Source organism: Parasteatoda tepidariorum, chromosome 8 (assembly GCF_982258835.1).
Source record: "Parasteatoda tepidariorum strain Cologne lab strain chromosome 8, Ptep-v5.0, whole genome shotgun sequence".
Taxonomy (NCBI): domain Eukaryota; kingdom Metazoa; phylum Arthropoda; class Arachnida; order Araneae; family Theridiidae; genus Parasteatoda; species Parasteatoda tepidariorum.
Genome location: NC_141762.1, coordinates 17108539 through 17127796, shown reverse-complemented (window position 1 = coordinate 17127796; position 19258 = coordinate 17108539). Strand labels below are relative to the sequence as shown.

General features: G+C 31.0%; 2 protein-coding genes across 3 annotated transcripts; both read right to left on the bottom strand.

Moving 5' to 3' along the window:
• Positions 1-2682: 2682 nt before the first annotated feature.
• LOC107443222 (oplophorus-luciferin 2-monooxygenase non-catalytic subunit) lies at positions 2683-8930 on the bottom strand. Its single transcript, XM_016057015.5, has 3 exons — positions 8182-8930; positions 4050-4198; positions 2683-2907 (listed from the first exon to the last, which is right to left on the bottom strand). Exons 1-3 carry the CDS (start codon positions 8832-8834, stop codon positions 2759-2761), a joined length of 951 nt encoding a protein of 316 aa, XP_015912501.2. The 5' UTR covers positions 8835-8930; the 3' UTR covers positions 2683-2758.
• Positions 8931-12100: 3170 nt separating this feature from the next.
• Positions 12101-17970, bottom strand: LOC122270341 (uncharacterized). Of its 2 annotated transcripts, none has more exons than XM_087149899.1 (3): positions 17247-17970; positions 13405-13550; positions 12101-12327 (listed from the first exon to the last, which is right to left on the bottom strand). In XM_087149899.1, exons 1-3 carry the CDS (start codon positions 17888-17890, stop codon positions 12179-12181), a joined length of 939 nt encoding a protein of 312 aa, XP_087006025.1. In that variant the 5' UTR covers positions 17891-17970; the 3' UTR covers positions 12101-12178. The 2 variants fall into 2 exon arrangements, with proteins under 2 accessions (XP_087006025.1, XP_042903262.2); XM_043047328.3 differs by having other exon boundaries at positions 13405-13553; positions 17247-17967.
• Between the last annotated feature and the right edge of the window lie 1288 nt (positions 17971-19258).

Genomic DNA, 19258 nt, shown 5'->3' with positions numbered 1-19258 from the left:
TTCCAGGTGATCTTAGAAAAAATCGTGATAAATGTACGAAACGTCAGAATGAATTATAATCCCAGGAGTAATTTCAGGAGTAATTAAACTTATAAAAAGCTTTTGTTATATTATCTGGATTTTCAATGCCCGAGATTTTATTCTATAACCTTCGTTGAAATGTCGTCTACCCAACAGCCGAATATAATCCGTCTACCACTGAGGATATTTTACGTCAGCACTGTGATCGTTGCAAGCCGGGTCTGGAATTCGTATCGACCACTCGTATCGACTTGAGCGTTTCCAAATAATTTTTTACGACATGAAGCAAACCGTATTCATGCCGAAAAATAACTTGTCATGACTTCGTCATGTCTTTGCTCGCATTCCGGCAGTTTTTCTCGAAATGCACAGCTCAAACGAATAAATTGTAGCCTCAACCGATCTTCTGTAATGGATTCATCAATTTGTAGCAGCTCACAGTATACAACACCATTCACCATTCTTCATTCACCATTCTTTAACAGTCTAAACCATTCCCCACATGATTTATCAGTTGGAGCATTGTCACCATAAAATTCTACAAGCATTCGATGAGCTTCAGCTGCACTTTCCTTCCATCAATTAAAGCAGAAACATAAAACATCCAGCAAAAGCTGATTAATTACCACAAAACTCGACATATTCAACAAAGTAAAAAACAGGGTTTTTGCATGAAACTTAAAGCGATTTAACCTAATATTATTGATAGATGTCTAATCTCTCTGAAACCACCGAAATCAGCTGTCACTATGAAACATTCATAACAGCCAGAGCCATCTTTTGAAAGCGCATCGAACTAATGTGTACTCCCAATGTTTAATTAAGTCGTTATTATAGATTGACCGTAGATTACTCCAAATTCAAGAGTACCTAGTTATTGCAATTGGGACTATTTATTTCAATCATTATTACGGATTGCCCTCAAATGACTTCGAATTATAAACAACCTGATTATTGTAAAAAGGATTATTTAATTCAATCAATGTTATAGCTTACCTGCAAATGGCTCCAAATTCCAAAATATATGGTTATTTCAGTGATGATTTTTTAATTACACTGCTGACCATTATAGTTTCAAACCAGGATGGATTACAAATAGCAAACTGAATCTATTTGACACAAAAATTTTATAGTATAATGAACAAGTGATTAAGTTTACACTAAATTAGGGCATTGAGATCCTGAGAATTCACTACCAATTGTGGTCCCCACTTCTAGAAATAATAACCTTTACTTGCCTAGATTAGGAATGAAACAGATATTATATATCATTTTTAAAAACTCGGTCAATACAGCTTCAAGACTTTACTACAGTTCATTAGTAGTAGGCTATTAATCAGTTGATCCTGAACCATGTACCCGCATTCAATTGTTCGAAGATAAGGTAAACATAACGGTGACAGTTTGTTTTGCAACAAAGAAGCCCTAAACAAAACAAGAAAAAATGCCGGAAGTCATTATGACGATATCGACTACAAGTTGGTAGTCTGGTACACATCCCTAAGGATGATACGAAGACAAACCATCACAATTTTAATTCTCTACGGAGGATAAGGCTACCCCCACTTCAGTAAATGCACTCGATGTCGAGCAGCACTTGATGGATGAACGGTTTAACGAGGACCGATACCATGCGCAATCTGATCCTTCGCAGGCCGATCAACGTGGTCACCCACTCTCTCATTGACATCTGCCAGAGATGCTTTATTTCGGTGATCTACTGGGAACCGTGTCTTTGCGATTAGTCCACTGTGGGACGCTGTATAATTAAAAGGAGTTTTATATACAGTGCCTTTGATAAAATATTGAAATTAAAGGGAGGTTCATGTATTAGGAATTGCGTATGTATAATTATATTATTAAGAAACATTTTATATAAAATTTATGGCCGCTTAGTCGGTATGGAAGGTAGCGTCGTATGATGTGTTTTCAAAAGTTCGAAAAGCTAAAATCCTAAATTTAAGATGAGTTCTACAAACCAGGGTTCTCTTCTGGGTCTTATAACCATAAGGCCATGTGGCTTTTTGGTGAAAATATAGAAAATAAAAAATATATTATGAAACGTGTAAAAGAACTTAATTAATAAAAACTAATTAAATTTAATATATTGAAAAATTAAAAGTAATTGAATTAAAATTAATTCATAAAATTAATTAAATTCAATATAATTTACAATACGGTATTGATCATCATATCCTCTGTTGAGAAAGAGTTAGAGCAGATACATTTACCCACAAAAATTTTATGCGTTTATACAAAAATTACAGCACTGTATGGTAATGATATTTATGGTTAATTGAACCAAAATATAATTTGGTAATATTTCCACTCATATAGTAACTGTTTAATAGAAATTCTGTTTTTATAAAAGTATAATTTTACCAAACATTTGGTAAAAATACAATACTGAAATGTAAGTTTAACCGAGTAAATGGTGTTTTTTTCCAATTCCCTAAAGTATAAAATTAATAATGATAAAACTCCAAATTTTATCCCAAATTATAAACCCATATTTTATTGCTAATTTTAATAAAATCAAGACCAAAGTGTTTTGGTAAAAATTATTGAAATTATTGGGTGTTCCTATAGAGTTATGTGTTATGAGAAATATATAGATTGCACATTTTCTCTGTTATGTCAGCGAAAAACAAAATAAAAGAATATCTATTAACCTTTTATTCTTCTAGAAAATATAATTAGATTCAAATAAGACACTTTAAATTTAGAGCCATTTTTTTCAGAAGCACCAAAGTTCTAAGTCTTCTAAAGATCCCAAATATCTTTCCTTCAATTCATTGGGTTCCACGCATTTTCCGGAAAATCTTTTCCCCAGAAAAGGATGAAGAAGTATCCACTTTATTCTACAATCGCAGCTCAATGGATTATCTGTGGAATTGAAAGTAACGAAACAATATATTTCAATGAAATATCGATCTCAAATAAAACAACAGAATACAACAATGCAAAACAACATTGAAAAGAAAATTATTTATATATACAAAGATTTTTATTTTTTAATTCCGATCATAAATGCATTCAAATCGTGATTTAAGCCACTCTGTTACTGTTACATGGAGTTTAAACACTTTTAATTTAGATTGAGTTTAAATATTAAAATTTGTAATTTTAATTTTTTATTCATATGTTATTGTTGCTTATTATTCAATTTTTTTTTCATTATTATTATATTAAGAAAAATTCATACCAGAATATTTTTCAAAACAAAATCAAAATATTTTAAATTTTCATATTAACGAAGAATTAATAAGTGCCAGATCAGTGTACATAGTTTATTTTATTGAATAAATAATTGAAAGATTAAATTATCAAAATTTAAAGGGGAAACTAGTCAAAGGGATAGAAGTTATGAAATATCAACGGATATTCATACAAAATTATTTTCAAGAACTTAAACCTTTTTACGGAACAACAAATTATAGTTGCAAATTCTAGTCAGGCAACGCAATGTGACCTCATGTATTCTTATTGAAGAAGCATACTTTACCTTTTTGTTATTTGAGGAATAGTGGTAGCAAAAATATCTAAACGTTTGGAAGCAAATAGTTCAATATTTCTAGTGGCTGAAATATTTTTGGATTAAATGTTGCCAGACTAGCAGAATTTAACCGGAAATGAATAAAGCAAAAGTACAAGGTTTGATATTTATAGTCTAACAAGAAATTAATAACTGCCACTTTAGTGTTTACATAGTTCCTTTTACTTTAATTGAAAGATAATCTTTTTGGTGCAAACGAAAGATAAATCATTCAGCCACTTCATTCAAAATGAAAGTAAATATTTAAATACAATATTTACAAAAAAACAAATATAGTGCCTTCTATATTAAGCAGATATAAGTTTGTCCAAAGGGGGGCAAACAGCTTCTGATCAAGAGTTTGGAGACCATTTTAAACAGATAAAAATTCTTTTAAAAGGATGCAAACAGTGTCTGATCAAAAGTTCGAGAACCATTTTTATCCAAATTATGATATTTAAATAATTATATTAAAAAAAGTCAAATATAGTACCTGCTATATTAAACACGAGTAAGTTCTTCCAGATGTGTGCAAACAGTGTTTGATCAAGAGTTTGAAAACCATTTTTATCCAAATTAAGAACTATCAGATTTGGCATGTTTGTGAAAAGATCAGAAGGGAGAGAGGAAATTTTGTTGCTACTGAAATATAAAAACAATATTTAGTTTTAAAAATTAGTCGCAATATTGCTATGTTTATATACTGTTATACAGTCCACTTTTATTGTTAACTGCATTAAATTTCTCTCCGTTAGTAAGAAACAGAGAAGATTGAAACTAGACAAGGATAACCACTGGAATTCATCGGAACATTTTTCTTACACTTTCGTCTTGTCCGATGGGTCAAAGTGCCTTCTCGCAACAGTAAAATGTCTAGAGTCTGGTCTAAAAAATTCAAAAAATGCTTTTTATGGCATATTTTGAATATGTAGCATATGTGAGCGGAACTGTTTTGTCTGGAAACCATTTGATATAGTTGAAAAACGCGATCATTGAACCAACCATTCCATGTCGTCGAGGATGCAGGAGGCTAATTACCAAGTGTTGAGTTCGAGATTATTTAGGTAGTTTTTGAGTTTCCTGTTCTGGCAACTTCTTCTTTCTTGGTATATATTTTGATGTAAATAAAGTAAGTTTCAGTTTGTTCCATGTGATACTTTCAGTCTAATTTACTCTTAACGAACCCCAATACCAAGACCTATCAAATGACAGTTTATTGGAAAGATGTGTTTCGCTAACATTCAAAACAATAACGAATCGCTAAATTAGCTTATTTTGGCGTTTTCTCTAAAACACACCTATTCCAGTTAAGATGTGATAGAAATTGCCAATTATTCAGCCACGATGATATTCAACGACGATTTCATGGGGATTGCCAGCATGTTGGATATCCTGGGTACTTCAATTGGCAACAGTTTGAGTTTTACTAAAGGCGCAACACGGATCACCTTGTACACTAAGAGCATCACGCATCTTTCTTCTGCAAAGAAGTTTGATCTGCAGCACTGAAGGAAGTTGTTTCTGCCAACGAAATATTTGCGATCGGGGAAGGCGTGCTTTATGATCCAGGAATCGCAGATTGATGCTAAGTCCCGAAAAAAAACGAATATAAATGATTTAAAACTCTTTAAAAAAAAAAAAAGAAATTGGGATTGCCGAAAGGCTATCACAGGTTACCCATTGACATTTTCCCGTCTGCGTTAGCCTTACCAAGACCTTAGCTTTAGCTTTTTCAGCCTCGGTATGTTTAGTCCTTGGCATCTTTTTTTTTTCTCTAACTTTTGGGACAGTGTCAATCAGTTTGGGACCCTCTTTAATTGTGATATTTACCTGAATTAGTATTGAAAACGATCCAGTTTGAACTGTAGGTTAGAATTTCTGATTCTTAATTATAAAACAATACAAAAATATCGTTCAAAAAATTCTCTTTCATTCACAACACAAGAAGTATTTATGGAATCTCTCTGGTCCCATATCTCAAAAATAAACTCACCAACTTTATGCAAAACAAAATTAAAAGTGAAAAAAATAATTCTTCAAAATTATCAGACAGTAGCGTTCACCATAGCAACGCATGCAATGACGACGCATGCGCACTGTTTATTATTACTCTTGTGCACAGGTTGAATAGTGTGATGACGTCCAAATAAGCTGCGCAAGCCACAATAACCAAAACGACACCCATTTTGCCAATGGGTAAAAAAAATCACCCCCGCAAAATCATTATTATTATTATTTTGGCATTTAGATTACAGAAAAACCACTCGATCAATTTCGGTCGCTTTGGAAATTAGTATAGAATTTATGTAGCTATAGTTTCAATAAACGAAATGGCTATCGTTGCATTTTCCAAAATTTTGATTTTTTTTTTTTTTTACCCATGTTTTAAGGCCAAAAAATCAATTTTATTGTATTTTTTTTCAAATGGCCACCATATTGTGAAAAAATGCCTTTTTTAAATATTTTCTTTATTCTAACCATAACTACCCTCATACATAATCGCTGATTTTTTGGTCCCATCTGTTTCGGATTATACAGTATGAAACTACTCCCATCCATCAATGTTCGGCGGGCTCTGACATCTTTGTCATCATTTTTATATTTTATTTATAATTTTTCCGAGTTAAAAAAACTTTAAATTATATCTAAAAGGTGATTTTATCCTTTCATTTCACTGGGAAAAAAATGATCAAGATAAGGCTTAAATCGAATCTCTAAACCAGAAAACGACAATAAAAAGTATTAGAAAAATTACGTGCATTTTTGTCTTCGAATACTTATTGCATGTAACCTATTGGAGTATTGTAAAGATAGCTCAAAAATTGCCGAACCACGACTATTAAAATATAAATATTCTAGTACATATACGAAGAACTGTTAAGCACACACTTAATGGTAAGTGATTAAGAGTTGTACAATGTAGAGTATCATTATTTGTCGGAAGGCAAGATAGGAGAAAAACTGGGACCAAAAAGTGCCAGGGCTAAGCTGCCAGGGCTTCAGATGCAGTTTTCCAGAAAAACATGTCCTAAGCCCGAAAGGATTGAACAAATGGTTAAAAACGTTTTTTATAGCTCTTTCTCGACGGAAAATAAAAAAGCCTAATTTAAATGCTTTATACTTGATGCAAAGCTATAATCTTAAATTATATATGTCTTCTTGCTGAAAGGAATTATCCGGGCTTTAGAACGGGAAATAACTTAAATATCCTAAAAGTAATTAAACTTTTTTTTAAAAAAATCACCCATTCGGTAATATTTTCCCACCTAGAATAAAATGATCAAAAGCAATGCTTTATTCCCATTTTCTAAAGATTTTTATGAGCCTATATAATGCAGCAATGTAGTCAATTTTTGAATATTAAAATGTAAGACCACAAACACGCTTTCTTTTCTCTAAACTCTGGCTTGCCCACATACTGACGTTTTGTGCCATTTTCAGAATAAACATAGAGTGCGCTGGCTAAAGATATGATAAACATAAAATAACAGTCATGAGAACTTTTACAAACTCACATCAATGATGAAAATAACTTATTATTCATTAAAAAGTTTTATTTCATACTACTACAGATCCTTTGAAAAACAGCCTAAAGTTTTATGTGTAAAACGTACAATTTCGTATTTGTACATACACACGTGACATAGATATCTAGACGCATAAAAGATTGCTTAATATGATTTTTAACACTGAATCTAATGAGAACAAACACGCGGTAATAGGTAATTTACATTTAAAAAAGTACAATTTACGCAAATCGGATTATGAAAATTTCATTTTCAGGCAATTTTAATGCTGAATCGAATATCAACAAAGACATGAAATTTAGAAGGTGAAAATGCTTCTGTAGAAAAATACAATTTCATACTTGTTCCTATTTGCACATCTTGCAAATAATTCATGCAGACAATTTATGTAAAAGTGAACAGAAAGATACCAATCACTTTAGTCAGTAGAACAGACCGTTCAAAAAATAAAATTGATGAATTTGAATTTTAAAGAAACTGTTTTTGGACTTATTTTGAATAAACAAACCCTTATAACTTCTAAATTATTGACTCCATAGAATTGGATTTTGTCGCATTCAATTGTCTTCAATTTCGTGTTTTAACTCAGCCAATATATTTAGCTTACAATAATATATAAACAATAATACCTCCCTTAGAGAGAAATGTCATATGAGTAAATTAATACAGGTACAAAATTGTACTTTCTGTATATAAAACGTTTGTAACTTTTAAATTAACTCGATCATCTCGGGGACGATTTCATTCGATTCAGTCCAAAACCCACATAAAATACAATGCTTCATTTAGATAAAAAGTATTATGCATTTTTCTCCCATCGTTTTTGCAACTTTATCAAGAGCTGACATGCACAATCAGGAAACTTTTTACTACTTACTAAGATGAGCATACAGTTTGCTGCAAGTTAAAAATTTTATGAGGTGAACGTTCTAAACCCTATTTTTATAGTACTATTATGATCCGTAAAAAATGATGAAGATGAAAATACATTTCATTATAAGATATATAAGTAACTTACTGTAATGTATAATGACTATTAGACTAATTTATGTATTGCATAAATTTATTTACATGTGTGAGCATACAAAAAGGACTTACGACAAATCAATCCTTACGAGTAAGTTCGGAAACATGCTTCTCTTCAACTTCGATATATTGCTGTCCATTAAATCTAAATTTTCAAGATTAACAAATTCGGAAAATCCTTGATCACTTATGTATGAAATACTGTTGTAATTTAAAGCTAACACCTTTAAATTGAACGAATGAGGGAAATTCGCATCAATATCAATGTATTTTAAACCAATATCTGTCAGCTCAATTTCTTCTAGCTGTGTCATGTTTCGTAGTTGGTACCAATCGAAATCCCCAAACAAGACACAATGCCGCATTTCAAACTTCCAGACTTCTTTTTCTGCCCCAACGAAAGCAGTGTCTGTATCACTCAGAGATATTAAAGTAGTGTCTCTTATCTCTATGATGTATAAATTGTCATGGCCTTTCAATAAATCATGAGGAATGTACGAAAAGTAAGACTTTGATATATCGAACTTATTGACCTTCCCAGTTTTAGAAGAATATTCACTTTTTAATAATTTGAGATAAGTTTTTCTCAGAGTATCAGGATTATCTATTCCAGAACATTCCACTACATGTTCACGCATTTTTATGCAGGTTGGAGAATCATTTCGCAGTTGGTAACATTCCGAAAGAAAACATAAGGTTGAAACGACCACGTAAAAAACGAGCATGTCTGATTCGTATCTTGAATAGTTTGTAGGATTTTAACTGCAGACATGAATTGCCGTTTCTATCTGTCTTTAAGGAACACTTAAAAGCAGGTGTTAGAATGATATTATTTCTTATCGTAAGAGATTATTGTTACTTCGCCTGTTATCTATTTTTAGTCTTCCCTTTGTCAAAAGTTGCGTTTCTTACTATACCCTTGTTGCAAATGTAAATAGTAAATGCGTCTGTGTCTGTCTACCTCATTTCTTAACTCTAAGTTCTTCAAGAGATAAAAAAAGACACGTCTCTAGACAGAATTCTAATGAAGATTTAGGGAATGAAGCTTTGATATCTAATAGGAAGATAAGGGGGATAAAAAAGGAGATATTACTAATTGGGAATCGAAATGAAGTTTACAGCACGCACACGTATATATATATATATATATATATATATATATATATATATATATATATATATATATACAAGAAAACACGAAGAAAGTTAAGAAAAACAATAAGTTTCATTTATTGTGCTTAAGCTGTTGAAAATCACGTCATGTTGAAAAAAGCTATGCAAAAACTATTGTTCCTGCATTTAATACTAACACAAAAGGAGGTAAAAAGGCTTAGTCATACCTTGTATCTGTACACATCATCGAAAATCATTTAATGCTTCCTAATATGGAAGTGAAAAAGGGAAAGATTTTAAAATAACTCCTCCTTTGAAACATACATCTAAATATAATTCATTTGTATGTTTTCAGCAGCCATATGAATTATTTCTTGAATATGAAAATATATCTTATTTATTGTAAGTGTGGTATACGAGTGAGAGGCATGGAGCGCTGTGACATGGGGCATAAGAGGCATGGAGCGCTGGGAACGATGACGGAATGTGAAACAACACACCAAATAATAGTTTTTTTTAAATTTATTGTAACTTTTTTTATAAATTATATATGCAGCGAATTCTGAAAATATTAGTCAACAATATCAATCTCTTAGTGCAATGGAGTTTACAATATTTTTTTTTCATTCCATCTTTTGCTAACACAAATAAACTGGATGGCTTGTGAAAAACATGGTGTGCTCAAATCTAAGACACAAACAGACATTGTTCGGCCTTGTCAATGCAAATGCCAATCTAATTGGAATCTGATTGCGTTTTAATGGAATTGGCACATGTGTGGGTATAACAGGGATTCGTGGAAGTAATATACTTTCACCCCTGAATTTGTCATTTAAAATAATGACTTCGATAACGCTGTTCATTAATTCTTCAACGACTAATTGCATGCCGTTGCACAGCCGTGGTGGGTTCAAATTAAGAAGCAAAATAACCGGAGATCCAAATTTTAGTATTAAATTATGCGGTGGTATGCCTGGTGAATCCAATGAGTTTAAAAACTCTGTTGGAAAATTTGCAGCTTCAATAGGATCGCAAACTGTATCAACGGATTTATATGTCACCAAGTTACCTGGCAATAACTGGTGTATCTTCAGATTCAATTCGTTGACGTCCACATTTTTTGCTGCTAAAATCGCCCTTTCTGCCAGTGAATATCGGTGTGTGTGTACATCGGGAAATATTAGATTAATAAGAGCATCTTGTAAATCAATGATTGTGCAGAAATCGTCCGGTAATTTTATGCATCCAGTCTTTTCAATAGTAACTTTTTCATCACCGATATCTAACAATTATTTTGAGAATGTTTCAGCAGATGGATCTTGAAGCATTTGGACGAGCATATTTACTTTTAGTTGAACATTTTCAACATTACTCCACAGTGGAGATGATTTCAAGCAAGCATTGATCTCATCAGCGTACGTTGAACGCGGAATGACGGGAAGTGTTTGTCTGAAATCACCTGAACTGCCGCCAAATAATTTGTCATTGTTTATTATATCTTTCAATGTCCTGTTCAACGCCTCAAGCGAATGTTTGTGTGCCATAGTGCATTCATCCCAGATGATAATTTTACAGTGTTTCAACACTGTGGCCATAGAGCCATAGTAGCTTCATTGGAGGTGATGTACCGGCCACTTTGGTACAGCGTTACTTCATCGTTGTTATTCACTGGAAGAGCAGTCACATTGGTATTTTCAACTCGAAATACTGCCGTATTACTGCCTTTATTCACATACTTGCAAATATAATTGATGTTCTTCTTTTAAGGGCGAGCATAAGTATTAAAGTTTAATATGACTTGTTGCAACGTGTGTGAACATTGTTTTTGATTTACCATGTTTTTATGTCTAGTTTGGAATGGAATATGATTAAATAAAGATATATTTAAAATATACGTTAAATCTGTCCAAAAAATGAAAAAAATTAGTTATAAACCTATTCTCAGACCTACTAAATATACATATAAAGTTTCATCAAAATCGGTCGAGCCGTTTAGGAGGAGTTTAATCCCTAAAGCTGTGGCAAGAGATTTTTATATATATAGATATCGTTAACGAGCACATTTGCTTCACTTTAAATTCTTCTCAATGTCTTACGCATTTTATTTTCCTCACGTTATTTTTTTTTTCGATTACGTGGATTGCTTTTCAAAACTAGGTAGTTGTGTATTTTGATAAGATTAAACAACTTGCGAAATGTGCTTACATAAATTTATAATAATTATAAATTTTTTTAACAGAATGATCTTTGCTTTAAAAAAGAATATATGCTTAAAAACAATGATCAACTCATGCATCAAATAATACGACTGTAATTTTTCTATCATAAAAAACCTGTCCTCTCCTGTTGTCCCATAACTTATTTTTTTCAACTTCCATACTTAATTTAATCAATTTTTGTGAAAATTATCTCGTCTTAGATTATTAACGCTTAACTTTTAAAAGAAATAGTTTTGTGTTACGGTAAGATATCAAGTCAGAAAGAATTTTTCATGCCTTCTAGCAGCGGAGAATAGTTATTATATATATTATAAGAATATGTAGAATAATTATTAGAAGAATATGTAAATATTCAATCGTTTTTATTTTTGGAGCGTTACACATCTCGTTTATTTAAAAAAATAATAATAATTTAAAAAAAACCTCCTTGCAAGCTCTAAAAGTATAAATTTAAATATATTATATCTATATATACTTTTTAGAAATAAATATCGTTGAAAATGAAATGGTCGTAAATCCAAACTATTATGGAGTATGAGATCTTATGTCCATGCAAGACATTAATAGTGATATCTGGCGCTAAGTGCTAATACGCCATAAACAATTTCTGATTTAGATTGAAAGTTTTCTCGGTTATGTCAGTGAAAAACAAAATAAAAGAATATCAGTTAACCTTTTATTCTGCTAGAAAATATAACTAGATTCAAATAAGATACTTCAAATTTAGAGCCATTTTTTCAGAAGCACGAAAGCTCTAAGTGTTCTAATGATTCCAAATATCTTCCCTTCAATTCATTGGGTTCCACGCATTCTCCGGAAAATATTTCCCCCGGAAAAGGATGAAGGAGTATCCACTTTATTCTACAATCGCACCTCAATGGATTGTCTGTGGAATTGAAAGTAAAGAAACAATACACTTCAAGGAAATATCGATCTCACATAAAAGAACAGAATACAACAATAAAAAGCAGCATTGAAAATTTTTTTTGTATATATACAAAGTTTTTATTTCTTAATTCTAAACATTAATACATTCAAATCGTGATTTTAATCACTCCGTAACTGTTACTTGGAGTTTAAATACTTTTAATTTAGATTGAGTTTAAGTACTAAAATTTTTAATTTTAATTTTTTATTCATATGTTCTTGTTGCTTATTTTTCAAATTGTTTTTTGCATTATTATTATTATTATATTAAGAGAAATTCATACCGGATTATTTTTCAAAACAGAATCAAAGTATTTTAAATATTTATATTAAAGAGGATTTAATAAACATCAGATCAGCGTACATAGTTTATTTTATTGAATAAATAATTGAAAGATTCAATCATCAAAATTTAAAGGGGAAACTAGTCAAAGAGAAACAAGTAATGAATTAACAACGGAAATTCATACAAAATTATTTTCAAGAATTCTTTCATGGAACAGCAAATTATGACTGCAAATTCTAGTCAGGCAACGCAATGCGACCTCATGTATTCTTATTGAAGAAGCATACTTCACCTATTTGTAATTTGAGGAATAGTGGTAGCTAAAATAGCTAAACGCTTATAAGCAAATAGTTAAATATTTCTAGTGGTTGAAACATTTTTAAATTAAATGTTGCCGGACTAGCAACAATTAACCTGAAAAGATGAAAACAAAATGACAAGGCTTGATATTTTCAGTCTTACTAGAAATTAATAATTGCCACTTTAGTGTTCACATAGTTTCTTATACTTTCATTGAAAAAAAAATTTTTGGTACAATGCCAAAGATAAATCATTCAGCACTTTATATAAAATGAAAGTAAATATTTAAACAACAATATTTGAAAAAAACAAAAGAACAAATATAGTACCTTCTATCTTAAACAAGTTTGTCTAGAGGGGGCAAACAGTGTCTAGTCAAGAGTTGGGGAGCCATTTTTATCCCAATTAAGATATTCAAATAATAATATTAAAACGAGACAAATACAGTACCTTCTATATTAAACCAAATTAAGCTCTTCCAGATGGGTGCAAACAGTGTCTGGTCAAGAGTTTGAAAACCATTTCTATCCAAATTAAGATATTTCAGATTTGGCATACTTGTGAAAAGATCAGATGGGAGAGATGAAATCTTGTTGCTACTGAAAATATAGAAACATTATTTAGTTTTAAAAGTTGTTCTCAATGTTACTGTGGTTAAATTTTGTCATACAACTTTTCATTGTTAACCGTATTAAATTTCTCACCGTCAGTAAGAAACTGAGAAGATTAAAACTAGATACAACCAGGAAGGATAACCTCTGGAATCATCTTTCTTAAACTTTCTTTTTGTCCAATGTGTCAAAGTGCCCTCTCGCAACATTAAAGGGTCCAGGATCTGGTTTAAAATATTCAAAAAAATCCTTTTTATGGCATATTTTGATACCTTATACTATGGAGCACTCTTTTGTCTGGAAACTTTTTGATGTAGTTGAAAAACGCGATCATTAGACCTGCCCTTCCATGTCATCGAGGATACAGGAGGCTATTATACAAGACCTATCAAATGACAGATTACATTAAAAACAATAACGAATCCCTAAATTTTCTTATTTTGGCGTTTTCTCCAAAACACTTCTATTCCGGTTAAGATATGATAGAAATTGCCAATTACTCAGCTACGGTTATCTTCAACGATGATTTCATTGTGATTGACGCCATGTAAGATGTCATGAGTATTCGAATTGGGAACAGTTTGAGTTTTGCAAAAGGGTCAACGCGGATCGTCTTGTACGTTAGGAGCGTCGCGTCTCTTCCTCCAGCAAAGAAGTCTGATCTTCGGCCCTGAAGGAAGTTGAGAATGCCAACAAAATGTATGAGTTCAGTGAGGGCGTGCTTTATGATACAGGTATCTCAGATTGAAGGTAACTCCCAAAAAACCCGAATATAAATGATTTAAAACCTTTGAAAAATAAAATAAAATTAAAAAAATTGTGATCGCCGAGAGGTTATCAGAGGTAATTTTTTTCCCCGCCTACGTTCTTTGGCTTTAGCCTTTTCAGCCTTGGCATTGTTTTTTTTTCTTGCTTCAACTTTAACCTTTGGGACCATGTCAATTAGTTTGGGGCCGTGTCAATTAGTTTGGGACCGTGTCAATCAGTTTTGGACCCTCTTCATTTGTTATATTCACCTGAATTTGTATTGAAACCGTAGGTTAGAATTTCTGATTCCCAATTAAAGCAATAAAAACAAAAATATCGTTTAAAATGATAAAAATCTCTTTTATTCACAACTCAAGAAGTATTTATGGGATCTCTCTAGTCCCATATCTCAAAAATAAACTCACCAACTTAATGCATAACAAAATAAAAAGTGAAAAAAAGAATTCGAAAAAATTATCAAACAGCAGCGATCGCCATAGCAACGCATGCAATGACGACGCATGTGCACTGTTTACTATTACTCTTGCTCACAGTTGAAAAGTGTTATGACGTCCAAATAAGGTGCGTACACCATCAAACCTAAAACAACACCCATTTTGCCGATGGGTAAAAAAATCATCCCGCAAAATCACGATTTCATTTTTGGCATTTGGATTGCAGAAAAACAACTCGATCAATTTCGGCCTCTTTGAAATTTAGAAAAGAATTTATGTAGCTATAGTTTCAATCAACAAAATGGCTATAGTTGCATTTTCCGAAATTTCGGCGGGGACTGACATCTTCGTCATCATTTTTAAATTTTATTTATAATTATTCCGGGTTAGAAAAATTTTTAAAATATATCTAAAAAGTGATGAAATAAAGCAATCAATTCATTATATAACTTATCCTTTCATTTCATTGAAAAAAGAATTGCTCAAGATAAGGCTTAAATCGAATCTCTAGACCAGAAAACCACATTAAAAATTGTTATAAAAGTCCGTGCATTTTTGTTTTCGCATACTTATTACTTATTGAAGTAAAGATAGCTGAAAAATTGCCGAAACACGACTATTTAAAAATAAATATTCTCATATACGAAGAATTCTTAAACACACACTTAATGGTAAGTGATTAAGAGTTGTACAATGTACCATAGCATGTTTTGTCGGAAGGTAAGATAGGAGAAAAATTGGGGGGGGGGGGAGTGCCAGGGTTTCTAATGCGGTTTTCCAAACAAAATGGAATGTGCCTAAACCCAAAACGATTGGACAAATAGTTAAAAAGGCCTTTCATAGCTCCTTCTCCAAGGAAAATAAAAGAAGCCACAATTTACGTGCTTTATACTTGATGCAAACCTATAATCTTTAAACTATGTATGCCATCTTGCTGAAAAGAATTATCTGGGCTTTAGAACGGGCAACTAACTAAAATACTCTAAAAGTAGCTAAACTTTTTTTTTCATTTGGTGACATTTTCCCACCTAGAATTAAATTATCAAAATCAATACTTTATTCCCATTTTCTACTGATTTTTATGAGCAGCAATGTAGTCAATTTTTAAATATTAAAATATTAGACCACAAACACGCTTCAATTTCTCTAAGTAGTGGCTTTTTTCCATAATGACGTTTCGTGGCGTTTTTCAAAATAAGCATAGAGATAAGATTTACTTAAATACTGTGACTATACATGACTGTGAATACATGACTATACATGACTGTAAATACATGACTATACAGGATTGTTATAGTCATGAGTGACTTTTACAAACTCACATCAATGATGAAAATAATTTATTATTTACAAAAAACATCATTTCATACTGCTACAGAGCCTTTGATAAACAGCCTTAAGTTTTATGCGCAAACAATGTACAATTTTGTACTTATATATACGCATGTGACACGGCTGGCTATACGTATAAAAGATTTTTTTTTAACGCTGAGTCTACAACTACTACAATTTACGCAATCAGAATATAAAAATTTCAATTTCATGCAATTTTAATGCTGAATCGAATATCAGCAAAGACATGAAATTTAAAGGTTAAAGGTGTTTTTGTAGAAAAGTACAATTTAATACTTGTTCCTATTTACGCATCTTACAAGTTATCGATGCAAGCAATTTGTGTATTAGTGAACACATTAGTCAGTGTAACATACCATTCAAAAGATACAAAAGATGAATCTGTATATAAAGGAAACTGTTTTTGGATTTATTTTGAATTTAAAAAAAAACTTTGAACTTCTAAGTTATTTACCCCATAAACTTAGGTTTTGTCTTCAATTTCGTCTTTTGACTCGCCAACTTGATATCGTTTTCAGATGCGTCAATAAATAAAAGTCGAAACTAGCATATTTGTGTAGACAAAAATCCTTGCAACTTCTGAGCTATGAATCCTATTGACTCGTGTTCGATTTCATTAGATTTAGCTTACAATAACATATAAACAATAATACCTCCCTTAGAGAGAAATGTCATATGAGTAAATAAGTACAGGTACAAAATTGTACTTCTTGTATATAAAGCGCTTATAACTTCAAAATTAACTCGATCATCTCGTGAATGATTTCATTCGATCCAGTCCAAAAACCACATTAAATACAATGCTCATTATGGATAAAAAGTATTATGTATTTTTCTCTCATCATTCCTTCAACTTTGTCAAAAGCTAACACGTAAAGTCAAGAAACTTTTTACCACTTACTAAGAGGAGAGTACTTAACAGTTTGCAACAAGTTAAAAATTTTATGAGGTGAACGTATTAAACCCTATTTTTATAATACTATTATGATCGTAAAAAGTGAAGAACATAAAAATACATTTGATAATATGATATATATGTAACTTACTGTAATGTATAATGACTATTAGACTACTTTATGTATTACTTAAATTTACTTACATGTGTAAGCATACAAAAATGACTTACTTCAAATCAATCTTTGAGAGCAAGTTCGGAAACATGCTTCTCTTCAACTTCGATATATTGTTGTCACTTAATTGTAAATTTTTAAGATTAACAAATTCGGAAAATGCTTGATCACTTATGTATGAAATGCTGTTGTATTTTATAGTTAACTCCTTTAAATTAAACGAATGGAGGAAATTCGCATCAATATCAATGTATTTTAAGCCAATATCTATCAACACAATTTCTTGTAGCTGCGTCACGTTTCGTAGTTGGTTCCAATCGAAATCCCCAAACAAGACACAATGCCGCATTTCCAGCTTCCAGATTTCTGCCCCTACAAAAGCGGTGTCTGTATCACTCAGAGACATTAAAGTAGTGTTTCTTATATCTATGCTGTAGATATTGTCATGACCTTTCAACAAATCATGAGGAATGTACGAAAAGTGAGACATTACTATTTGAAACAATTTGACATCCTCAGTTTTAGAACAAATTTCACTTCTTAATAATTTGTGATAAGTTTTTCTAAGATTGTCGGGATTATCTATTCCAGAACATTCTACTATGTAGCTATATTTTATGCAGATTGGAGAATCTTCTTGCAGTTGGTAACATTCCGAAAGAAAACATAGGGCTGAAACGACCACGTAAAAAACGAGCATGTCTGATTCGTATGTTGAAAAGTTTGCAGAATTTTAAATGTAGATATAAATCACCACTTTTATCTTATTTTTAGGAACACTTAAAAGCAGCTGTTAGAATGATATTTCTTATCGTAAAAGATTATTGTTACTTCGTTTGTTATCTATTTTTTTCTTCCTTATTTCAAAAGTTGCGTTTCTCACTTTACCTTTGTTGCAAATATAAATAGTAAATAATGCACCGATATATATATATATATATATATATATATATATATATATATATATATATATATATATATATATATATATATATATATATATATATATATATATATATATATATATATATATATATATATATATATATATATATAGATAGATATAGATATAGATATGGCAAAAGGAATTATTTTAAATATTTATATTTATATTAAAATAAATGTTCTTAAAAATATTTAAGAAAATAATTATTTAAAAAAATATTGGAGTGGATAAAATTCCGGTTGTTTAACTGTATTAAGCGAAAGCTAATTAATATTCCTTGCAGTTAAAGTTTAAATACCGACTGTCATTTGTATATTTCCCTGTTTCGGTTAAATAACAATTAAATAAATTGCAATTTAACAATTTTTTCTGAGAAACTTCAAGCAGTGAAATTTTACGCAAGAAAATTTTCAAAGAAAATGAAAAAATACAAAATAAAAAATGGGAGAAAAATCGCTGAAATATTGGAGTTTCATTCCTCAAAGAATTGTAAAAGAATTCCTAGTTAGTAATATACAGAAAGAAGTACGGCACAGAAGCAAAGTTTATAAGGATACATAAGAATATGGTAAATGGTAGTAAAAATGAAACAATTTATTTATTAATTCAAAAATTTCATTAGCTTAATTTGTTAACATCATGGTAATTTTATTAGCATGATGTTTTAGAATTCCATTCCCGAATTTGACACCATACTTCTTTTCCCCTCGGATATTTTGTTTCCTATTAACCAAATGGTCCACGGATGAATAAATGATGCAGATGCTTCATCTCTTATGAAAATTATTTTTATTGAGATATAATGACATCGAATTAAAAACAGCATTCACATCCATTTCAATGTACTTCAACCAATGTTTTTCGAGTAAAAATATGTTAATGCAATAAATTTTGCAGTTCATACTAGTCAAGATCCCTGAAAAAGAAAAAATTAGTCATTCGAAAAACGTCATAACTTCAAAAGCCCTGCCGTTATCACTAAGTTCCTTGTCTTATTTTTACTTCATTTGTTTTCCCGTGATCTTAGAAAAAATCATGAGCAATGAACGAAAAGTCAGAATGAATGATAATCGCAGGAGTAATTTCAAGCGAGATACCTTAATTAAACTTTTAAAAAGCTTT